The sequence below is a fragment of the Acomys minous genome (assembly GCF_964271855.1).
Source record: "Acomys minous genome assembly, chromosome: 11".
In the NCBI taxonomy this organism is placed as follows: domain Eukaryota; kingdom Metazoa; phylum Chordata; class Mammalia; order Rodentia; family Muridae; genus Acomys; species Acomys minous.
Genome location: NC_140492.1, coordinates 74,382,475 through 74,405,693, shown reverse-complemented (window position 1 = coordinate 74,405,693; position 23,219 = coordinate 74,382,475). Strand labels below are relative to the sequence as shown.

The following is a 23,219-nucleotide window of genomic DNA, read 5'->3' as shown; positions in this document are numbered from 1 at the left end:
AATAAATTATAATGAATTTTTAAATTTTTTTTAAAGAAAAGGAACTTAATTACCTACGCCTGTGAAAGACTCCGAAAGATTCCAGGCTTTTACTCTGAGACAGCAGACGAGGAATCTGGAGCTCATTAACTCCTTATGAACCATCAAGAAAGAAAAGGAAAAAGGAAAAACAACATTCAAAGGATGAAGCAAAGCAGGATCCAACATTTCACACATACACGCACATGCATGCATACAAACAGAGAGACAAACATACAGACATGCAAACTTATTTACACAACGTCTGGATGGAGCAAAGCACAAACCATCTTACATACCTGCATACGTACGTATAAACATGTATACATCTGGTAGAACAAAGCCCTGACAAACAAGCTCTAACAGTTTCATGCATATACATAGACATACATACATATATATACACATATACATATCTGGTTGGTGGATTGAGTGAGGCTCTTGCACATAGGCTCTAACACACGCCATTTATTTTCATATATATACACACACACAATCAGGCAGACACATATTTGTTGGATGGTGAACTGAGCAGAAGCTCCAGCTCCAACCAACAATATACATATGTACAGACAATCATACAAATAATTTTGGTGGATGATGAATAGAGCAAAGGTCTAACCCAACCAACAACATATGTACATACATACGTACATACATACATACATACATACATATATACATACAATCAGACAAACATATTTGATGTATGGAACATAAAGCAAAGCTCTATCAACCATAGTGTTTATTATTTCTTAGTACCTTTCGTATCCTCTAAAGCAAAGTCTTCTGTGTCAGAAGAAAAATTATCTCATAGTCATAAAAGCAATTAAAACAATATTCATTACACAGCAGGATTGTTGATTTATATTTTTTCAGTAAGCCTCGTATCTAACTAAACATTTATTATCTATGTCATCATCCCATGGGCTCATTGAGATTTCAGAGCAATAATTTTTCATGTAATGAGGCTTGAGTTTAACGGGGCCCAAGGGGTTACAGCAGGATTATTGTTTATATGTCTTTCCATTAAGGTTCACACTTAATTAAACCCTTTCCAGCTATCTCGTAGTTCCATGAGCTCATTATAAGTTCAGAATAATATTTCTATCGGTCTTCCATCCCACAATTAGTTAATTATTTTCTGTTCATGGCTATCTATCATGGTGCATACCAAGAACCATGACTTCATTTCCAACCTAGAGCAAATATTTACCTTCGATAATGAATCTGTCTTGATCCTGTTCTTCTCCCTGTTGCAGTTTATGTGCTACTGATGTGTGAACGTTCATGGACTCTTTATGCACAACTCTGCTATTCTGCAGGGTGGGGGAAGCTTAGAATCACTTGACTCAGATAAGAGATTTATATAAAAATCATTATCAGGAATTATAACATTATCTTCATATTGATTCTGCAGGAAATCTGCCCAATAGAGTGAAGCAATTACACCAGAGCACAGGCAGTGAAGATTCTTTATGACACACCAGATGCGTTAGAGATACAGCAATGACAAGCATGGAAAGGCATGTCAGCGGCAGCAAGAAACATGGAGACAAAGTCCCCGGGGTCATGCCTCAGCCAGGGCTCTCCCTTTGCTCAGCCTTTCAAACAATGGTGGAGTGTGTCAGGATGCTCACTGGCTTGCCATAGGCCCTTTCTGCATGCACGGATCCTGGCACATGTCTGCCAACCCAACATCACTCCCCAGAGCCTCATGCTTCTGTAGACTCTGGGTCTCTGATTTCTTTTGACTTAGTGAAACCGCTTTATGAGTCTACAGATGGAAGAGCGAGAGAACTTTGTTATGGAAGTGAGTACAAAAGGTCTTTGAAATAAAGCAGGTCCTCACTGATGCTCCTGGCCTGGGACTTGCACAGATATCCAATTGCCCAAGGCTAGCCACCCTGCCTATGGATGTGCATGACCATGGCCCATGTAGTGCCAGAAGCTGACAGACTGACTCTGGTGTATGAATTAACAGTCCAACAGTCCAAACAGTCCAAACATTCAATATTGACATTAAGGTATTAATGGTAAACACTGGCTGACTAGCCCAGATGGTCAGGTATCAGGGAATGAAGGCCATGTGAGAAGCCCACATAGTTATTTAAGAAGTGTGGACACACACCCTGGAGATCCTACCACATGTTAGACCAGGGAATCCAGATCATGACTACACTAAAGCTATGCACAAGGCTCTTCCCACATGACTAGACTTAACAGACCAGCCCTCAGGGACTCTGACATGAGTATTTCACCTCTGATAATTTTATGAAAGAAGGAAAATGTCTTTGGGGTGCTGACCATAGGTCTCCAACCAGCAGCAGGGACAGTTATCAATATACACATGGACTCTAAATAGCCATTGTCACCACCCATATATATGAAGCTTTATATAAAGAATGGAGCCTAATCAATTCAGGAGGAAAAGTCTTCAAATAGGTCATAAAAATCCTTGACCCCTTAGATGCTGTATGGGTCCCTGAGAGGGCAGTGGTCATGCGGTGTTGGGGAACGTCAAAAGAAGAACGGCACATTACATTTACCTGTGCCGTGATAGCAATTCTAATTTGACATAAGTAAAAAACAGATTGTAGAACACTGGTCATAAAACAAAGATGTGCATTGTTGAAAAATGTTGGTGACAGAGATGGGTCCAGAAAAATGTTTGGGCTAAATGAATACTTCTTTTAATGAAAAATTAAAGGCTGAGGAGTATAAGAAGGAAGCTAGAACTAGGTTTATAAGACTGGTTCCAATGTGGCTGCCTAGGCTGACCTGCTGACCTCCGGGTGAAACCTCCTTAAGGAAGATCCCTCTTGGCCCAAAGACACATACACCAGCAATCAAAGACTAAGTCCAAAGACAAGTTCCCAATGTAAGAAAATCACTAGATACAAAACACAAAAGGAATTCCTGATTGCTTCATGATTCTAATTCCTGATTGTTTCATGGTTCGTCTTGCTGTAGGTACTTTATCATATATATGTGTAATAATATAAATGTATATGTAAAAAAATAAAAATAAATTATAAAAAACACAAAAGGACAGTTCTAATGCTGTTTGTAACATTTTATTGAAATCTTTTCTTACCCCATTACTATATCTAATATAAAATGTATATAAAGTCTGAGTCTGATGTAGTCCACTCACATTAATTAAATGTCTAAAAACATGACTCCTTGAAGTTTGGTAAAGTGAACCTGGGACAAGGGAACAGTGGAGGCAGAAGTTCTCTGTCATGTCCTTGAGTGCAGATCATGAATAAGAAACCTCTCAAGAACAGAGAGCCCAGATACCATAATGCAATGCTCAGGACCCTTGAGGTAGAGTAAAGGGAAAGAGCTTCAAAACCAGCGAGGATGAGGAGACCATGCACAAATTCCTTAAAACCCTAACAGGCTATCGTAGCTTCTGCATTGGTTCGGTGTGTGCAGCATCAGAACCTCTTACCAAGGTTAGATGCCGGGTCATCAAATTCGTCTTTCAGCTCTTTTCCTTCCAGATGGTTCTATGGAACTTGAAAGGCAAGTTGTCCTTGCTAATGCTTATAAGGAAATGGCCAAAATAGCCTAAGTGTTGCTGAACAGCATTGGTGGAGTCTGTGTGTGCCCTGTTTGTATTTGGTTTTCATCAGGACAGTACAAAGTTTATAAACCCTTTAAAGGCCTTAAAATTTATCTTTAGAGAAACTCCTATGCTTGCAAATGACTGTGACCAGTCCTTCATATATTCCAGCCTACTAATTCTTAAACTATTACACACATTTAGAAAACATTATCTAAAGGTATTTCACACTGAATAAAGCTAGAATACACTCTCAAAGAACTTTAACAATCATTATTCATACTCTCTTGGGACACAGGAAAATAAAAAATATACTTTGTTCAGTTAGTAACTGGCTGGTAGCTGTCCACCCTCTGTAGAAGTGTATCCGAGTATCCAGGTGAATAGTACCTAAAAGCAAAAATTTGCTATTAGACAGGAACTTTTTTTTCAAAGGTGGACTCAAACAATTCTACACAAGAATGTATTGAAATGATATAAGCAAAGCATCATATATGTTTGTAGCAGTTACACTCTTCTAGTAATGTTTTACACATAGTTAGAAACTATGAAGAATACCAACTCACAATGCTGTGCTTGAAAAGGAACAAAACACTTAAGAACAAAACACTTCAGCTACAACAGAGCTGAAGACATGGTTCAGTGGTTAAGAGCACTGACTGCTCTTTCAGAAGACTGGAGTTCAATTCCCAGCATGCACATGGCAGCTTACAATTGTCTGTAACTCCAGGATCCAACACCTTCACACAGACATACATGCAGGCAAAACACCAATGCACATAAAATGAGATAAATTTCATTTATAACAAAAATAGCAACTGAGATGTTTTCTAAGCAAAACCTTTAATCCATGGGCACTGTTCTTAATCAAGTGAGTAGTGTTACTTTTTTCTTTTAATTTTATGTGTATGTGTATTTTACCTGCTTATTTATATGTACACCACTTTCAAGGTCTGTGTTCTCAGAGGCCTGAAGAGAGCATCAGATCTCCTGGCACTGGAGTTACAAAGGATTGCGAGCCACCACATGAGCGTTAAGAATTGAGCACAGGTCCTCATGAAAAGCAGCCAGTGCTCTCAACTGCGGAGTCAGCTCCCCAGCTCCGTAATGTTACTTTAAAGGGATAACTAATAGATTTTAATAATTTTCATAAAAATTATTACAATATAAACCAGAGTGTGTCACCTTTATTGGTTCTTGGGGACACATACCGAATGATATGAATATATTTCTAAATTGGACATTTTTATAAAAGATTAGTATAAAATATTAAACATTAGAAATACATTGTAGGATCATTTGATCTATCATGGAAATGAACATAAAAACATATCAAATAATATTTGGCATGTATTCTAGGATATAATAAGCCAAACGAGATTCCTTTGGAAAACACTAATTTTTCCTTTGAAAGGGAGTGTCAATTGAAGATAGCATTTTCATTGTGAGTAGGAGCCCATGTCCAACTCCCCCTCTCAGCCGGACCCCAGCTGGCTGGAAGCTGTGCGAATTCCCTGCGTGCTGCCATGGTTTCTGTCAGCTCCAATGTGTGTCAGTCTAGTTGTGTCTGGTAGACAACAACTCCTCAGAGTTATCCACCATTTTTTTAATTTGGTTCTAACCATCTTTCCTCCTCTTCTTCCTTATATATCTCTGAGCCCTGAGGGGAAAGGTTTCATGAAGACATCCCATTTACAGCTGAGTACTCCAAACTCTCTCACTCCTGAAACACAGGCCAATTGTGGGTCTTACAATAACTTATGAGTCACTTTATTAAACTGTAAATTTTGTAATATAAATTCAGGTCAAATTTTCCAATGTTGCATCTTAAAATAAATAACAAAATATCATAAAAATATAAAGTAACTAATTAACAATTTTATATTGATACAAATTGAAATTATATTTGGATATTTGAGTTAACAAATAATCATTAAAATTTATTTATTCTGTTCTATTTTGCTTTCTTAAACATGGCTACCAAAACATTGAAATTATGCATGTAGCTCATATTATATTCTATTAGACAGTAACTTAAATTAAAAGTCTCCATTAAGTCCACTAACCCAACAAACATTTCCTTAGACTTGACCAGGTTTGTGTGTATGCTACTTCCTGTTGACCAGGTGTGTGTGTATGCTACTTCCCATTGACCAGGTGTGTGTGTATGCTACTTCCCGTTGACCAGGTTTGTGTGTATGCTACTTCCCGTTGACCAGGTATGTGTGTGTGTATGCTACTTCCTGTTGACCAGGTGTGTGTGTATGCTACTTCCCGTTGGCCAGGTGTGTGTGTATGCTACTTCCCGTTGACCAGGTGTGTGTGTATGCTACTTCCTGTTGCTATTCTTCCTCTTCCAAGACCTCAGAGGCCTTATAGATCCCACGCTTCCCAAAGAATAAAATATACTCAGACTCTCTCACTAATCCTTATCAGCAGAGCCACGCATCACATTCTCAGCTCCTTATAAGTTCATACAGGCCATATATGAATCTTAAAATGCTGATTCATAAATTAATGTACCAAGTTGCCTACCAACCACCAGAAGGTCCCCATTCTCCCCAATGTATCTGATACTAAGGAATTAAAAACTATCTTCTCAACATAAAGAAGTATGGAATTCTATATCAGCAACTAAAGGCGATTTAAATCTCATGAGAATAATCTTATTTTATTCTTTTTATATTTATAAACATGAAACATAAAATTTGCTTGTTATGTACTTTTTAACAATGAAAATGAGTAACCAAGAAATGTTACATAGTTTCTCCAATACTATAATTTTCTTTAAATATACTTTATCTAATAATAAACTCAAAAGTGAAAAAAAGATGATGGAGGTGCCTGAAAAAAGGATAAGAAATAGTTAAGAAACTGAATTCTTTGTTTTGGTTTGATTTGGCTTGGTTTTGTTCGTTTGGTTGGTTTCTCGAAGCAGAGTTTCTCTGTGTAGCCTTGGCCGTCCTGGACTCACTTTGTAGACCAGGCTGGCCTCGAACTCACAGTGATACATCTGCCTCTGCCTCCCGAGTGCTGGGATTAAAGGCGTGCGCCACCACGCCCAGCTTAAGATACTGAATTTTTACTAAAGCAAGCACTGTGGCTGTGCACTGTTCTAATTTAACTCTAATGATATGATATAAGAAATAAATTTGCAGATGCAGATACTGTTGCTGAAAGGGTTAAACACTATCCTAAGGTCATACAGAAGTAACTGAAACTGAGGTGGGAACCCATGTCTCTTTGACATATAAGCTGAGATTTTAGCCATATTTCTTAACAAAGATCCAAAGTAAATCTCAAAGGATTATTTCCCTTTTCTTATCAATCACTGTTATCCTAACCTACCAAATGGCCTCTCAGAGTATTAGTATATTAACTTTACCCTAGCCCGTGTAGAATGTTGGATATTATTATGTTGTTGTATTGCTTTTTAGCCTTTTGGTTACTATTGAGTATATTATATTCTTATGTTACTGTCTTAGGCAAAGTTTCTATTGCTGTAATAAAACATCATGACTAAAAGCAACTTATGGAGGAAAGGGTTTATTTTCGCTTACTTCTTAGGTCACACTCCATCACTGAGGGAAGTCAGGGCAGGAACTCAAGGCAAGAATTGAAGCAGAGACCACAGAGGAACACAGTTACGGCTTGTTCCCGTTGGCCTGTTCGTCATCCTGCTTTCTTATGCCATCTAGTACCACAGGGCCAGGGATGTCAACATCCCCAGTGCACTGAACCCTCCCACATTAGCCATTAATCAAGAAAATGGTCCAGAGACTTCCCTATAGGCAATCTGATGGAGACATTTTCCTTCTCCTAGATAACTCTAATTTGTGTCAAGTTGACTAAAAATCTTGCCAGGATAAGAATTTAATAAATTTATAAATTATTACAATTAATAAAAAATGTGCTGAGTGCCAAACATTGGATGAAGCGCAGAGTCTTGTGGGAAAGTAAGCGCATAGACAGAAGGACCTGGAGGTGCCAGGGGCTCCACAGGAAGACCGAGACTGAAGCACCAACCATCGACCATAAATGGACTAGACCAGACCCAGTACACAGATTTGGCAGATGGGCAGCTCAGGTTTCATGTGGGTCTCCTAGTAAGGGGAGTGAGGGCTGTCTCTGACACGGTGTTTGGGTTTTTTTTTTATCACTCTCACCTGTTCGCAGAGTTAGGATGAAGGAGTTCAAATCCTACCTGGTGGCCAGACTTAAAGCTTAGTTTCTTCTAAAGCCCAGGCTCCTCCCCCCCTAATAATACCTACCTATATTTTTAAATAAAATCCCATAGCACTCATTATATCATAAAACAAAATAAAAAGACATAAATGTAAGGGAAAGATTTGTAGGGAGGAGGGGGACTTGACAGAGGGAAAAATGTAAGAATAATTAGAATGCATTTTATACATGAACAAAAATGTCAAAGAACAAGCTTAATTAATAGCTTTAAATTATTTGTGGTTCTTCTACCATATTTTTGGGCATATAAGATGACTTTTTAACTTTTTAATGCCTGGCTGTCTGTGCCCTGCCTGCAAATAGGCACAGGCCCGAGTCTGCTACACAGGGTGTGTGTTGGAAGAGGGGTAGTCCTGTATGGCAAGTATATTCCAAAACTCTATATTTTAACTGGAAAAGTTGGGGGTTGTCTTACACACCCAGTCATCTTATACACTGGAAAACATGGTAATTTGTATCATCATAATTTAACTTGCTGCTTTGTCAAAACAAAACAGGGAAACATTACAACAGACACCAAAGAAATTCAGAGTATTGTAAGGGAACACTTTAAAGACTCATGTGCCATTAAACTATGAAATCTGAAATAATATTCATAATTTGTAAATTCATCCAAACCAGCAAGTTCAAATCAAGAAAAGATCAGCAATTTAAACAGAGCTTTGTCACACAGATGTCTCAGGCCAAGATGCATTAACAATAGAATGCTACCAGACTTTCAAAGATCTATAATCAATACTTTTGAAATTATCCCCAAAACTCAAAACTGAAGGAGTACCTTCCATAAACAAAATTGGTGAGGATAATAAAATACAGCAAAAATAAATTCTGAAAACCAAACACAAATATATTTCACAAAGGTCATACACCACAATCAAGTTGGCTGGCTCCCTGAGATACATCTCTGGTTATTTAGCTGTTTTAAAAATGAAATTATGAATTTGCAGGTAAATGAATAGAATACAAACATCCTGAGTGAGATAACTCATACTTCAAAAGACAAATATTTTATGGGGTTTTTTTTTTCCTATGTGGATGTTAGCTTGTGAGCTGTTGAACCATAGAGGCTGAGTACCTATTAAGGACTGTTTTAGTTATGGTTTCTATTGCTGGGAAGATACACCACGACCACAATAACTCTTACAAAGGAAAACATTTCATTGGGCCTGGTTTAGTTCATTACCATCATGGTGGGAAGCATGGCGGCATGCAGACAGACATGGTACAGGAGGAGGAGCAAGAGTTCCACATCTGAATTGGCAGGCAGCAGGAAGAGTGACACTGGGCCTGGTTTGAGCATTCCAAACCAGTGACGCACTTCCTCTAACAAGGGCACACCTACACTAGCAAGGTCATATCTCCTCATAATTCCACTCCGTGGGACCCTATGGGGGCTACTTTCATTCAGATCCCCACAAGTACTAGAGAGGAGGAAAGGATCTCCCAAGAAAGGAGGGCTAACTAGGGAAGGCTAGAGAAAAGAAAGGTAAGAAGATTGAGTGTGGTGAGGGACGACTAATACTAAGGGACATTTGAAAACCCATATGAAAACTTATCTTTGTAGAAGCTTCCTAAAAAAAATACATACATATATATATATGAAATTTAAATGGAGTTACCAAATAATAGTGAAGACAATGCTCCAATTAGACATTTTATGACACCAAAAAAAATCTCCAGTGCCAGAAATGAGTTGATTTCTTAACCAAAGAGGCCCCATGGAAACCCCCCAAACCTCACAAGCTATTACCAAGGCTATGGTTGCCCTCCATAGCCCAATGGTAAGGTCCTATTGCTGAAGACAACACTGAGCATACGTCATCAAACATAGAGAAATTGATCTGCTAACTAGAATATTCTCCCCTACTGGCTAGTATTCCTGGTACTGGAAGGTACTCTGCACAGTACCACAGAAGAAAGGTAATCCTTAGTATCATTCAGTTACAAACTCTGCTACCTACAACAAGATATGCCTGTAAGATATACTGGTGCACTATGTTATGGGAGTAACCAATCACTTTCTGATTAGATTCAAGGCACACTCCATGAGATAAAACTCATAGATGACACCAAAGGTGGCCAAGAACCTGAGACTAGCTAGTTCATGGCTCCTTGGGGAAAAACAAATACTATTATTCAGCTAAAGAAACATAGCAATAAAACTACCCTTAATGATATTCTGCTATTTCCATAGGTGCTCTTGCCTTGCAAGCGTAAGGCCCTGGGTTCAGTTCCTGAACTGAAAATAATAATAATAATAATAATAATAATTATTATTATTATTATTATTATTATTATTATTATATAATTTTCATAAGGGAAAAGAGGTTAGAAGAAAGCTGTATATTGGCCTCATGTAGAATTTCAAAGTCCACATTTCTGTGTATGCCACATAAGGCTGTGTTTGGAGACTGGGAACACTGTCATGGTGCACACCTCAGTCCACCCTCTCACCTCACTATCTCCTCTGGGTAGCAGTTGTTGATGCTGTTGATGTATTCCTGCAGGAGAGAGCCCGGCTCTGCCTTTATCTCCTGGACCTTTTTAAGGCCACCACTCGTCACGAAAAGCCGCCGGGCTTTGCTGTCATGCGGCAGAACCTTGAAGGGAAAGTGAACAAACCATCATCTCTTCGTTCCCAAGTAAGAGTTCTACTGCTGAAAATAACTTGGTAGAGGATCTATTCTCAGTGTATCTAGAACACAGTACACCAAACCTGCTGGTAATTGGAAGTAAACTACACTCTTTTGAAAAGTATATTAACTTTTTATGTTGTAGAAATGGACTAAGGCACTGAACATGAGCAAAGGGGATGTTATCCCCTCACACACGGAGTCTAAACCCTCCGAAGTCTCACCACCCTCGAGGAAATGAAAGCCAAGCTCCTTAGCAACGGCAGAAAGGGTCCCTTGTACCCGTGCCCTGAATACCTCTGGCCAGGCTCCTTGCCAGGCAGTCATTAGCTGAAGCCGTGCTCAGGAGCTAAGAGGGCAAATGCTATGGCACCTGTCTTTACCCACACAGTCTCTTCTCTCTAGAATGCCTCTCCACCACACAGACACCTCCCCTCTTGCCTGATTAACTCCTACTCATTGTTTGTGGGGGTAACTTGAAGAAAATGCTTACTGTGTCTAGTAGCAGACACACGTAATCTCAGCACACAAGCCAGAAGAGCACAGGCCGGGATGACTAGGAATCTGAGGCTAGCTGAGGCTACACAGTGATTCCCAATTTAAAAAAAAAAAAATTCAAGGTCTAAGAGGTAGAGACCAATGGCAGAACAAGTCCCTAGGTTTGATCCCTAGACTGAGAGAGAAGGGTCAGGGGACACAGAGAGGAACCTTTAAGAAACTGCAGCATCTGCTGGGAGCAAACATCATCAAAGACACATATATAAATGACATAGCATCTTTCACTTGACTTTGGTGGTCCAACTTCCACGTAGTCTACTGATTTTTCTCTTTTCTGTCTAATACTTTCATATAATATATTTTGACGATGTTTCCTCCCCCTCGCTCCTTCCAGATCCTCCCTATTTCCCTACCCATCCGACTTTGTTTCTCTCTCTCTGCTCTGCAAATGAACTTTACTTTTTAAAATATTAATCTGAGCTGAGTAGGGGGGTCAGTGGTGGTGCTCTTGCCTAGCGAGCACGGGGCCCTGGGTTCAGTCCCTGAACTGCAAAAAAACACATTTAACTTTCATAAGGGAAAAGAGGTCCGAAGGAAGCTGTATGTTGGCCTTGTATAGAATTTCAAAGTTCACATCTTTACGTACTCCATATAAGGGCTGTATTTGAAAATTAAAAACATTGTAATACTGAACTCTGTCTCTCTGTCTCTGTCTCTCCTCTCTCTGTCTCTGCCTCTGTCTCTCTGTCTCTCTGTCTCTGTCTCTCTCTGTCTCTCTCTGTCTCTCTGTCTCTGTCTCTCTCTGTCTCTCTCCCTCCCCCTCTCCCTCCCTCCCTCCCTCCCTCCCTTCCTCCCTCCCTCCTCTCTCCCATCCTCCCTCTCTCTCACTGTAACACAAAAATTACTTTTCTTTACTCAGTATGGACCTTCACCATTTTTTTTTTTTTTTTTTTTTGGTTTTTTGAGACAGGGTCTCTCTGTGTAGCCTTGGCCGTCCTGGACTCACTTTGTAGACCAGGCTGGCCTCGAACTCACAGCGATCCGCCTACCTCTGCCTCCCGAGTGCTGGGATTAAAGGCGTGCGCCACCACGCCCGGCCTGGACCTTCACCATTGGAGGTGAGTTTTTATGTTAGTGCCGGCTGGGCAAGAGCGGCGTATCTCCATCACTGACTAAAACCTGGAAGTGTGAGCAGAGCTGCAGTAGAGCAGCTCTCTGAGGGTGGCCCCCTCAGCCCTTACTGCTCATTCGGGGGTGACCAGGTCAGCCACTTCTTATGTAGTGCCACTTCACATGGAAGTGAAAAACGGATCAGCGTTCTCCATTTAACAATGTAATAGTCTATGTGCGCTGTGTGGTTACTTGGATTGTCACATTGCCAAGAGGAAAAGAACCTTCCGTGGCTTTCCTGAACTCAGAAAGGCAGAGTGCAGGGTGTTACACAGAGCCTTAGTCAGAGGGGGCTTCGTCCAGGGAAACCTTGTTTCCAATAGCAATGATGCGTAAAGGTCAGCTAAGCAGAGAAGTCGAGGTTTTCAGAGACACAAACCCCAGAGTCTGCTTTAAAACTTGGGCTGACAAGCCTGGCGCAGTGGTGGGCACTTAGGAAGCAGAGACAGAAGAATCAGGACAGGTTCTAGTCAGTTCATTCTCCACATTTGAGTGGAGAATGGGGACTGACTTTCACACGAATTCTGGTACCCCATATTTGACCATGTATGAGGAGGCCTGGTGGCCCTCAGAGGAAGGATATCAGGCTACCAAGAAGAGACTTGGTACCCTATGAGCATATACAGGGGGAGAAGGTCCCCTCAGTCACAGTCATAGGGGAGGGGAGTAAGGGGAGAGCGGGAGGGAGGGAGGAATGGGAGGATACAAGGGATGGGATAATTATTGAGATATAATATGAATGAATTTTTTTAAAAAGTTCTAATCAGTTGCAGAACAGCATGCAAACATCAGTCTCCTTGCTGTGGCTCCATAAGACTACTCAAATGAGTATGTCCTCTTCTATTAATTAGCCCCAAGTTTCAACTGACTTGACCACTTAAAATCTTTGTTTCTTTTTTATTTTTATTTTTTTAATTTTTTGTTTGCTTGAGATAGGGTCTCAACTATATAGCCCAGGCTAGCCTGGAACTTGCTATGAAGATCAGGCTGGGCCTGAACTCACAGAAATTGGCAGGCCTCTGCTTCCCAAGTGCTGGGGTTATAGGTGTGCACCAGCATGATGAGTCTGAATATTTTATTTATTTAAAATAATATTTGGTTATTTCTGTTTTATATTTTTTTAGTTATTTAATGTGTCATGAACTAAAATAAATTCTTAGTACACACCATCTCTTTAATATTTACAATAAAAAGCACTTATTATTCCCACCTTATATCTAGCCAAACTAAGGTTTTGAAGGGTCAAGACTTGGACAAAAAATTTGAATGTAGCTATAGTTACACTCCAGTTGCAGAGCATTTGTCTAGCATGCAGAAAACCCTGGGCACCATGCCAAGTACAAAACAATAACAATAATCCCACACAAAACCACTGTGGCGCCAGGCATGCTGGTGCACGCCTCTGATCCCAGCACTCTGGAGGCAGAGGCAGGTGGATCTCTGTGAGTTCGAGGCCAGCCTGGTCTACAAAGTAAATCCAGGACAGCCAAGGCTACACAAGGAATCCCTGTCTCAAAAAACAAAACAACCCACTGTGCCTGGTGACTTACATGGGCTCTTTTTCTGCATCAAAGACAGAGGCCATCTCATTAGTTCTCAGGAACCAAACACTGTGTCTGGCCAACTATGGCATCACAGGGTCGTCCTTCATCAGCTGGCAGCCACGTTTCTTAGCTGAACATGTCTATCTCACTGTCATTTACTTACCGTGAACTTGCAATCATCTGCGAAATATGACAGTCACATTTGTTAATTTTTTTCATAAAGCTGTGACTATGCAGATCTAGAGGCATGGCCCAGCAGGTAAGAGCACTGGCTGTTGCAAGGACCTGGGCTCCATTCCCAGAACCCACACGGTGACTCACAATCACCTACAACTCCAGTTAATGTAAGCTGTACCCTCTGCTGACCTTCACGTGGTACACAGACATACATGTGAACAAATCTCACATACATCAAGTAAGTTTGAATTGAAACATTTTTAAAACAAATGAATATGACTAAATGACAGAATCTGCAGTAAAGTGCATAGAGTTTCTGAAAAATAGTACAGGGGCTCAAAATTTTCTTTTTCTTTCCTTTTTTTTAAATAAAGATATTTGCTGTGGTCCTAGGTGTCTAAGATTAAAGGACACTGGGAAAGATGAAAATTATTTATCAATGCAAAGTAGCAGCATTGGGGGAAATCACCTTTTAGAACTTATATCATCATCATCATCATCATCATCATCATCATCTATTATTTTTTTTTATTGTTGTGAACACAGACATGTTCGGGTCAGGAAACACATGTGGAAGCCAAAGAACAGTCTCTCAGGTTCCATCCTTCCACCATGGGTCCAAAGGATGCCAGTCAGGCTGCCAGGCTTGAGTGGAGAAGACTGAGCCATCTCGCCAGCCCGATTGTGATGCTTTATGAGAATAATTTTTAAAAAGCAGTCTGGAGGCCATATGGGAAACGTGGAAAAGGAGGAAGAGTTCTAGCTGTCTACGGGTTTTCACCTATGTATCTGTGTTAATGCATATTGGTGGGGGTGAGAATTAAACACTGAAGCCCACAGTCCACCTTACGAAGAGAACAGGGAAAGCAGCACGTCGACAGACGGCTTTCATTTCCTTACCTTACTGAACTGCCCAACGACATGCTTCAGGATATTGGGAGGTGCATCATACAGGAACGGCTCAAGGGCTGGCAGGTAGGTGCATTTTTGAAGGATATTCTTTATGGCTTTTTTACTCTGTTGAAATACAAAGCAAAAAATGCATATAAAAGCTTAATAGATAGCCTATATTCCTAGATTTAAAAATGAAAGCAGTTTGCTGATCTAACCTGCAGTTGTTACATTTTTTAAAGTAGTTGTATAAAAACTATTTTGACTGGCTTTTATCATAGAATTCTTTGACATTAATCTTCATGCTAAACCTTAAAACATTAAGTGAATTCTGGCCACTTCTGCTGACATGTGCCGATTCAGCAGAGCCTTGCGTTTTCTGCTGGATCATGCTGCCACTATTGATCCATGTTGCTGTTTGGTGTTTGCTAGTTGATGGGCCTGCTGGTGTCCTGACAACGAAGAGCGGAATCCCTGGAGGAGCCACTTCTGAACAGGTCCACAACCTCCCCTTCCAATTAACCTTCTTTCTCCTCTACCTCTTGTAGATGGGTGAGAAGGGAGGTAAATGCATTGCAGAACCCTAAATAAAGTAGGTTTTTGAAAAAAAAATCTAAACTTTTCCCTATCTCCAGGCATCTACTAACCTACTTTCTGTCTCTATAAATATTTTTCTGGGTAATTCATGTGGATTAAATCATACCATATGTGTAAATTTCCCATGTATTTTACCATGCTCTATACTACATTGTTTCTTTTCATTGTATACTAGAATTCCAACATAGGTGGTTAACACATTTTCTTCTTCCAGAGGATGGAAGAACAACTGTTTCCATTTTTGCTACTATGAATATTAGGGCTATCAATATATATATATAAAGTGCTGGTGTAAAAAAATATTTTAATTTCTTTGGGTAGAGACATAGGAGTGGAGTTACTGGATGGTTTCTCTAGTGGCCAATGACACTGAATGTCACTGTGTGTGCTAATTGGATATCTGCCTATACATGGTGACATGTCCCACCTTGTTTTGGCCTATTGTATGACTGAGTAGACCGTTAAAAGCTCCTTTCACATCTTGAATACAACATTTTTCTTGAAAATATAACTTGTATATCTCTGCCCTCCAGAAGAGACTGGAGCAATACACATCCAGCTGTAAAACAACAGGACTGCCTATATGAACTACTGTACCCAACAAAACTATTTGCGATAGTTGAAGGAAAAAGAAAATGTATCTGTGATCCAAACAGTCTAGCAGAATTCATGTCCAGAATATCAACTCTGAACAAAATACTGGAAACAATGTTTTAAATGTAAAGAGAAATAAGCACAGCCAAGGGGCTGAAGAAAGAAAGCAGGCTACAGTTACTAAAATGAGACTAACCACTGAAAAACAAAGACAGCAACAGCAAAAACCAACAAAGTGACTACAGTCAAGGCATAACCTTCAATTGTAACTGTAAATATTAATGACCATAATTATAATCAAAAGACACCGATGGGCGACTAGATTAAAAATGAAAATTCACTCATCTGTTGAAGGATATCTAGGTTGATTCCATTTCCAGAATAGGGCAGCTATGAAATTTGCTGAGCAAGAATTCTAGTACATATATGCAATGGAATACTGCTCAGCGGTAAAGAAAAATGAAATCGTGGAAATTTTCAGATAAACCGTCAGGCCTAAAAAATTACATTGAGTGAGGTAGCACACACCCAGAAAGAAAGTCTGTACGTTCTCTCTCGCCAGAGTTTCCTAGTTCCGGATCTTCAGATGTGAGCACATAGCATGAAACCAGCATGTAACACAGAAACCAGGAAAGTGTATAGCAACCGTGGCAGCAGGGAGGGACAACTGAGAAGGGAATAGCAGGGTACAGGTGATATGAGGCAGGAAATGGCTAAAACAGTGAGACATCTCCAACTGGGGAGAAGGAGCGAGGTCAGGAGAAAGAGGAGGGACAAGGGACCAACAAAACCAAGGCTATTTGATAAAGCCAAAAAATCATATTTTATAGTTCCCGAAAACTATGCACAATGTACACACACACACACACACACACACACACACACACACACACACACACACACACCTTAAAGGAAGTTAAGCCAGTTGGGCTGGCAAGTCTCTCCAAAGAACCACAGACTAATAAGAACCCCAGTGCCATGCACAAGAAACTTCCTTTCCATGGTTGGAGAGAGTAGTCTAAGTGACTTCCAAAGCAATACAGACAGCTGATGCAGACCTTGGTCGCCTCTCAGGGGTTAAGGGTGAGCCCCTACTGTTGAAGACACTGGACACTAGGGATATAGGACTCTGGTAGTTCAGAGGGCCTGAACAGAGAGTTCTCAAAAGAAGAAATAAAACAGCTGAAAAATATTTTTGAAACTGTTCATCATTTTTTAATCATTTAGGGAAATGCAAATCTAAATAACACTCAGAGTCCATCTTACCCTGCTCAGAATAGCAAAGACCAACAAACAAACAACCACCAGACCTGCAGTGGATATGGCCGAAAGGGAGCCTTCATCCACTAGTGGTGGGATTACAAGCTCTGCATGGCAACTCTGATAACCCGTGTGGAGAAGTTAAATGTACCCTATGGCTCGGCTAAACCACTCCTTGTCTTATGTCCAAAGGATCTGACATCCTTCTCCACAGATCCTTGCTCAGCCATGTTCATTGCTGCTCTATTCACAGTAGCTAGGAAACAGTAACATATGAATACCCTCCAGGTGACAAATAAATAATGTAAATGTGGTAGGTATACACAATGTAAATGTGGTATGTATACACAATGCAACACAACTCAGCTATAGAGAAAGATTAAAATTTCAGGTAAATGGGTAGAACTAGAAAATTAAGCTAGGTGTGGTACCTAGCTTCATCCCAGCTGTCGGTGAGGCAGAGGCAGGTGGATCGCTGTAATTTTGAGGTCAGCCTGGTTTACAAAAGTGGGTTCAAGACAGCCAAGGCCTCACAGAGAAACTCTGACTCAAAAGAAACTTTAAAAGAACTAGAAAATTAGTATTTTTATTAATACAATATTATTGAGATGCCCAGTCCCAGAAAAAAGACCACTGCAGGTTCTCGCTCATCCACATTCTTGCCCCAGATCTTCATAGGTCGGTGTGTCCCCTGGAGTAGCCACAAAAACTAGGAAAGTAAACCTGAAGCATGTGGTGGGGGCTTGTAAGAGCATTAGAGGGGGGACTAACGGGGTACCAATGACATAAAGTGAGAAGTAGGGGAGACTTAATTGGGAAAGGGAAGGGAAAGTCAATACACATGGAAAGGGAAAGAGGAGAAAAAATAGAACTAAATATGTTTGAAAAGCCAGAAGGAATTGTGTATATATAATATATATATTTGCTATTGGAGAACTTTTTAATTTTCTTTTTTAATATTTTATTAATTGATTCAGATTACATCTCAATTCTTAGCCCATCCCTTGTATCCTCCCATTCCTCCCTCCCTCCCGCTTTCCCCCTACTCCCCTCCCCTATGTCTGTGACTGAGGGGGACTTCCTCCCCCTGTATATCCTCATAAGGTATCAAGTCTCTTCTTGGTAGGATGCTATCCTTCCTCTGAGTGCCACCAGGCCTCCTCATCAAGCCATAGACTATCTAATAAAAAAAAAACCCAGCAGCAGATATGACCATGAGAATTCCCTCCATTTTGTTGGGCAGGGGAGTCCAAGAGACTACCACACCAATATAGGCTGCTGCTGTTGCTCTTGGTTGCCTCCCAGAGACTGAGCACAAGCCTCTACCACACAATGCTCAGACAGAACGTGGAGTGCTGGAGATGACTCTGCCATGACATGCTCCCTCCTGAGATATAGCTTTCATAATACCAAGAAGTACTCTACAAGTCGCCAGTGGAGGGAGGGAACCAGTCGTCTTACCCAGCTGTGATGCCTGGGAACCACACCAGTAGCCACGTGATGAAATATCTCTAAAGGCGCAATAGTGGCACTAATATCTTGGCAGTAACTAATAACTGTCTAGTTGGACCTAAGGGCAGCTAAAGAGGAGAGGAAGTGTGCCTACTGCTGAGAACCTAGCCGGCTCCCCGGGGCTAGTGAGGTTATAGATTATAGATTATAGAGGAGAATTTACTACCACCAAATATGTATGCAAATACTTGTTGTGCATGTCTTCAACATCTTATTTATATTTTTCCCAGATGGCCTGTCAGTTGATCGGTATTGTGCACTGAATCATCTACCACTGCTGTGCTGAGGTTCAGCTATGACTTTACCCCTAGCAGTATGTGGTTTTTGAGATTGTGTGTGCCTGTGTTCTCCTAGCATCTTCTGTCCCCTCTCGCCCTTACAGTCTTTCCGCCTCCTCTTCCAAGGGGGTTCCCTGCGCTCAGAAAGCAGCTGTCTGGAGCTCTTCAGTACAGATTGTCTCTCCGTGTACTATGTAGCTGTGAGTCTCCACGTCTGTTCCGGTCTGCTGCAGGAGAAAGCCTGTCTGGCAGGGACTGGATAAGGCACTGAATCTCATTAGAAATCATCTTACAGATGCTTTTAGACTAGTACTGCTTGGTTTTACCCTAGCTCTCTGGGCTATCTAGTCTCTGTCTCTTGGTTGCCCAAGCAGTGACTGCTCCCACAAGTTCTGGGCCACCACTGCCCTGGCATATTTTGTAGGCAGGACAGATTGGAAGTAAAGGGGTTTGTGGCTGGTTTGGTGTCCACATTCCTCGTTCGCTGGCCTGCAAAGTAACTTCCCACACCAGAGAGACATAGGGGTGAGGGCTCCACGAAGGCACCTGCTCCACTTCTCCAAGTTCTATGAGTTGTGTGGGTGTCTCCTCAACAACAGGACCCTGCTATAAATTTGTGGAGAGCCGTCATTGTCGTAACAGCAGCCTAGGTTGTTTGCGGATTTCTATGAGATACCCTGGCCAACTACTCGGTTGAATGTAACCTAGTCCCACCACTGGCAGCCTCAGCTGGCTGGAAGAGATGGCGAGCGGGGACTCTGTTACTAGGAGTCCTCATTAGAGTCGCCTTCATAGATTCCAGGAAGAGTCCACTACATTAGGTTTCCACACCACCTCCCAAGTGCCCCCCACTTCCAGCTGTCTCTCCCTCTGCCCCATCTCCCCTCAACATGATTACCCCTCTCTTGTTTCCACCTCTAGTCCACTCATGGATTCTGTTACCTCCTTCTTGTGTGTCCCCAGATCCTTCTCTTTACCTAAGTTCTCTTTGTCTATTGATTGAAATACAGAGGTTTAAACATTAATTTTTGGTGATAGTTTTGCATTTTGTAACTATATTGAATACTATTGTAATTATGTACTTTAAATGACTAAAATGGATGGTATATGAATTTTATCTCCGTAAAATTTCTAAAAATGAAATAACTAACACAATAGGCATTAATTAATATCAAATATTCTAGAAATAATACACAATAGGTACTAAGATAAAACATTTAATATGGATTTCTCTAAATCAAAACAAATAAAAACAGACAAAAATTTTCATAACAAAACCAGGTAGCTTATCAGATAAAATACCTTAGTTTTTATTGAAGAGTTTGGACAGATAGTGACAGCATAGAAAAAATGCTAATTGATGGCTGCTCTCTGGCTTTCCGAGACTGGAACCAATTAGGGATTAGGGACTGTTTATAAAAGGAGATTGGTTGGTTCGTTTCATGTCAACTTAACAAAAGTAAAAGTCTTTTGGGAAGAAGGAATCTTGATTGAGGAAAATGGCCCCGACCAATTGGTAAATCCATCAGGCATTTTCTTGATTAATGACTGAAGTGGAGGATGCCAACCCTAGGCAGATGGACCTAAGCTGTATAAGAAAGCCAGGAGGAGCAAGCCAGGGATCCGGGTTCTATCATGGCTTCTACTTCAGTTCCTGCCTCTAGGCTTATTATGCCTTGAACTCTTTCCTTCAATGGCTGAAATCCAGAATATAGTAGTCAAATAAATCCTTTCCACCCTGAATTGGTTTTGGTCACATTACTTTATCAAAGCAATAAAACCCTTACTAAAATGGTAACATGACTTTGCGTCAAAATGAACGTCCACATGGCCTTATAGTCTGAAAGCTGCTACAAAATAGTAAATGAAAATACCATAAGAAGACACCTGATATTTTCAGATACAGCTTTCCCCAGTGAGGTAGTATCAAATCAAGTAGAATTGACCAATCTACATTCTAAATCTGTAAAACAACAGATAATATAATTCAAGAGACTTTAGAGAATGGGAAAAAAGAATGATGGTGTTCCTACAATAAAAGATGTTCGGGTGAACTAAAGTCTGATTTGACATTGTTAAGATCAGGGACTGACAACTGCTCATTTCTCAGTTTAGTATCTAGAGAAGTGGCTGGAAGCAAATACTCAATTTCGGTTAAATAAACCACATTTGATAAACTAAAACACATTAGAGGAGAGGCAGGGATGACAAGATGACTCAGTGAGTCGAAGTACTTGCTGCCAAGTCTGAAAACCCAGATTTAATCTGCAGGGATCCACAGGGCGGAAGGAGAGAGCGAACCCCACATGCTGTTCTCTGGCTTCTGCATATACGCCATGGTGTGTGCATGCGCAAGCGTGTGCACGCATGCACACACACACACACAAACTTTAATAAAACTATCATGAAAATAATTCTTCATCAACAGAAATGTAGAATTTATAAAACAACATTGATTTTTATAAACAATTTGATATCTGTAGAGAATGTTTTTTAAAACACATGGCTAAATTATTAGTTTCTTTTGGTTTTTCAAAACAGGGTTTCTCTGTTACACAGAGCCCAGGCTCTTGTGGACTCTCTTTGTAGACTAAGCTGGCCCCGAACTCACGGAAATCTGCCTGCCTCTGCCTCCCAAGTGCTGGCTAAGAAAAGTAATCTTAATTTTTCTGATAATTTTCTATCTTTATTTTCAAGACAGGGTCTCACGTAGCTCAAGTTGACTTTGGAATCACTATGTAGCCAAAGATGACTGAACTTTTTACCCTTCTTACTCTACCTTTAGTGTCTAAGTTTATATTTAAATTTAATTTTCATTTCTACGTCTTGATTTAGAAAAATATTGCCAATCAAAAAGTAAAAGACTTTATATCACATATTTTTTTTAAAAAACTAGTCCTATCTAACAAATCCTCCCAAACCATAAAGACCAGCACTCACTTTCACCTGCAGGTCCTCAGAGCTCTCCGGTGACATGTACAAAGAAAGCAGAACTGGCAGAGTGTTCGTGACGGCCACAGCCCTGGCATGCTCTGGAGTGTGTCTTCCCAGCTGCCCTAAGGCCCAGGCAGCGGCAGCTTTAATGTGGTCTTCCGGTTCTTCTGACAGGCAAATTGACAACTGGGGCACACCCTGCGGGAGACCCAAAGAGCAAGTGTTACACATAAGCCAGAGCAGACGGCATGAATCTTCCTTGCCTCTCAGACATTGAAAGAAGACATTCTGGCCTTCATTCCTTTCTCCTACATGGTTCAAGAAATGGGCACATCACAAGGCCTACCATTGAACAAGTCAACAAATTAGAGCCAAACTGTACTAAGCATCTGTAACAAGATAACCTAACTATCCTTATATCCCTATTAGCTTTTACTCCACTAATGGAGGGACGGTCAAAGGAACAGCAGATGCCACCAATTGCTACTGTGACCAAATAAAACTGATTAGGATCATAAAACTTTTATTTTCCCTGTTTTAAAAAGTTAACCAAGGAGCCAGGTAGGGTGGTGCACACCTTTAGTCCCAGCACTCAGGAGACAGAGGCAGGCAGAACTCTGGGTCCAAGACCAGCCTGGTCTACACAGTGAGTTCCAAGGTAGTCAGAGCTGCACAGAGAAGCCCTGTGTCAAGAAAACAAACAAACAAAAAAGTTAACCAAGGACTGAGGGTAGAGCCAAGAGCCTTTGCCCGGCATATGTGGAACCCTGGGTTCAATCTTCATCAATACACACACACACACACACACACACACACACACACACACACACACACTTAATTTTTTACCAAATACAGTAAATCTGAGAACAAGATTATTATGGTAGACTAAAATTGAAATAATATGAGCAAGTGGAATATATCCCACTAATATCTTTCTTTCTTTATTAATTTTGGTCAACTTAAGTCCAGCTTTGCTCATCCTAATGTGACTGGATGCCTACGTAGGAATGAATCCTTCAGCTATGCCAGAAGTATGTGGTTCCGTAAAAACGACACTAACCACAGCACCCCAAGCACAACACTTTCATCTCCAGGAAACTGAAAAAAAACAAAGGAAGAACTGGCAACCACAGCCACCCACCATGAATGAGGGAAGCTTCCGTGCTGCCTGAGCTGAAAGCCCAGGAAGTGATCAGTCGCCAAACTTCCATCATCCTTTCCCTGGTGACATCCTTACAGCACCTCTTATAAAAGGACCACCACTGCCCTAGTCACTGTCACAGCCTATGATGACAGA

General features: G+C 40.8%; 1 protein-coding gene across 1 annotated transcript in view; it reads right to left on the bottom strand.

Moving 5' to 3' along the window:
• Positions 1-3,079: 3,079 nt before the first annotated feature.
• LOC311609132 (sperm-associated antigen 6) overlaps positions 3,080-23,219 on the bottom strand; it is a 62,508-nt gene continuing 42,368 nt past the window's right edge. The window contains exons 8-11 of the mRNA XM_084801920.1: positions 21,929-22,120; positions 14,757-14,873; positions 10,289-10,434; positions 3,080-3,979 (exon numbers count right to left, since the gene is read on the bottom strand). Of these exons, the coding sequence (XP_084658046.1) occupies positions 3,910-3,979; positions 10,289-10,434; positions 14,757-14,873; positions 21,929-22,120 (525 nt within the window). The 3' untranslated portion in view covers positions 3,080-3,909. The remainder of the gene's footprint in view (positions 3,980-10,288; positions 10,435-14,756; positions 14,874-21,928; positions 22,121-23,219) is intronic.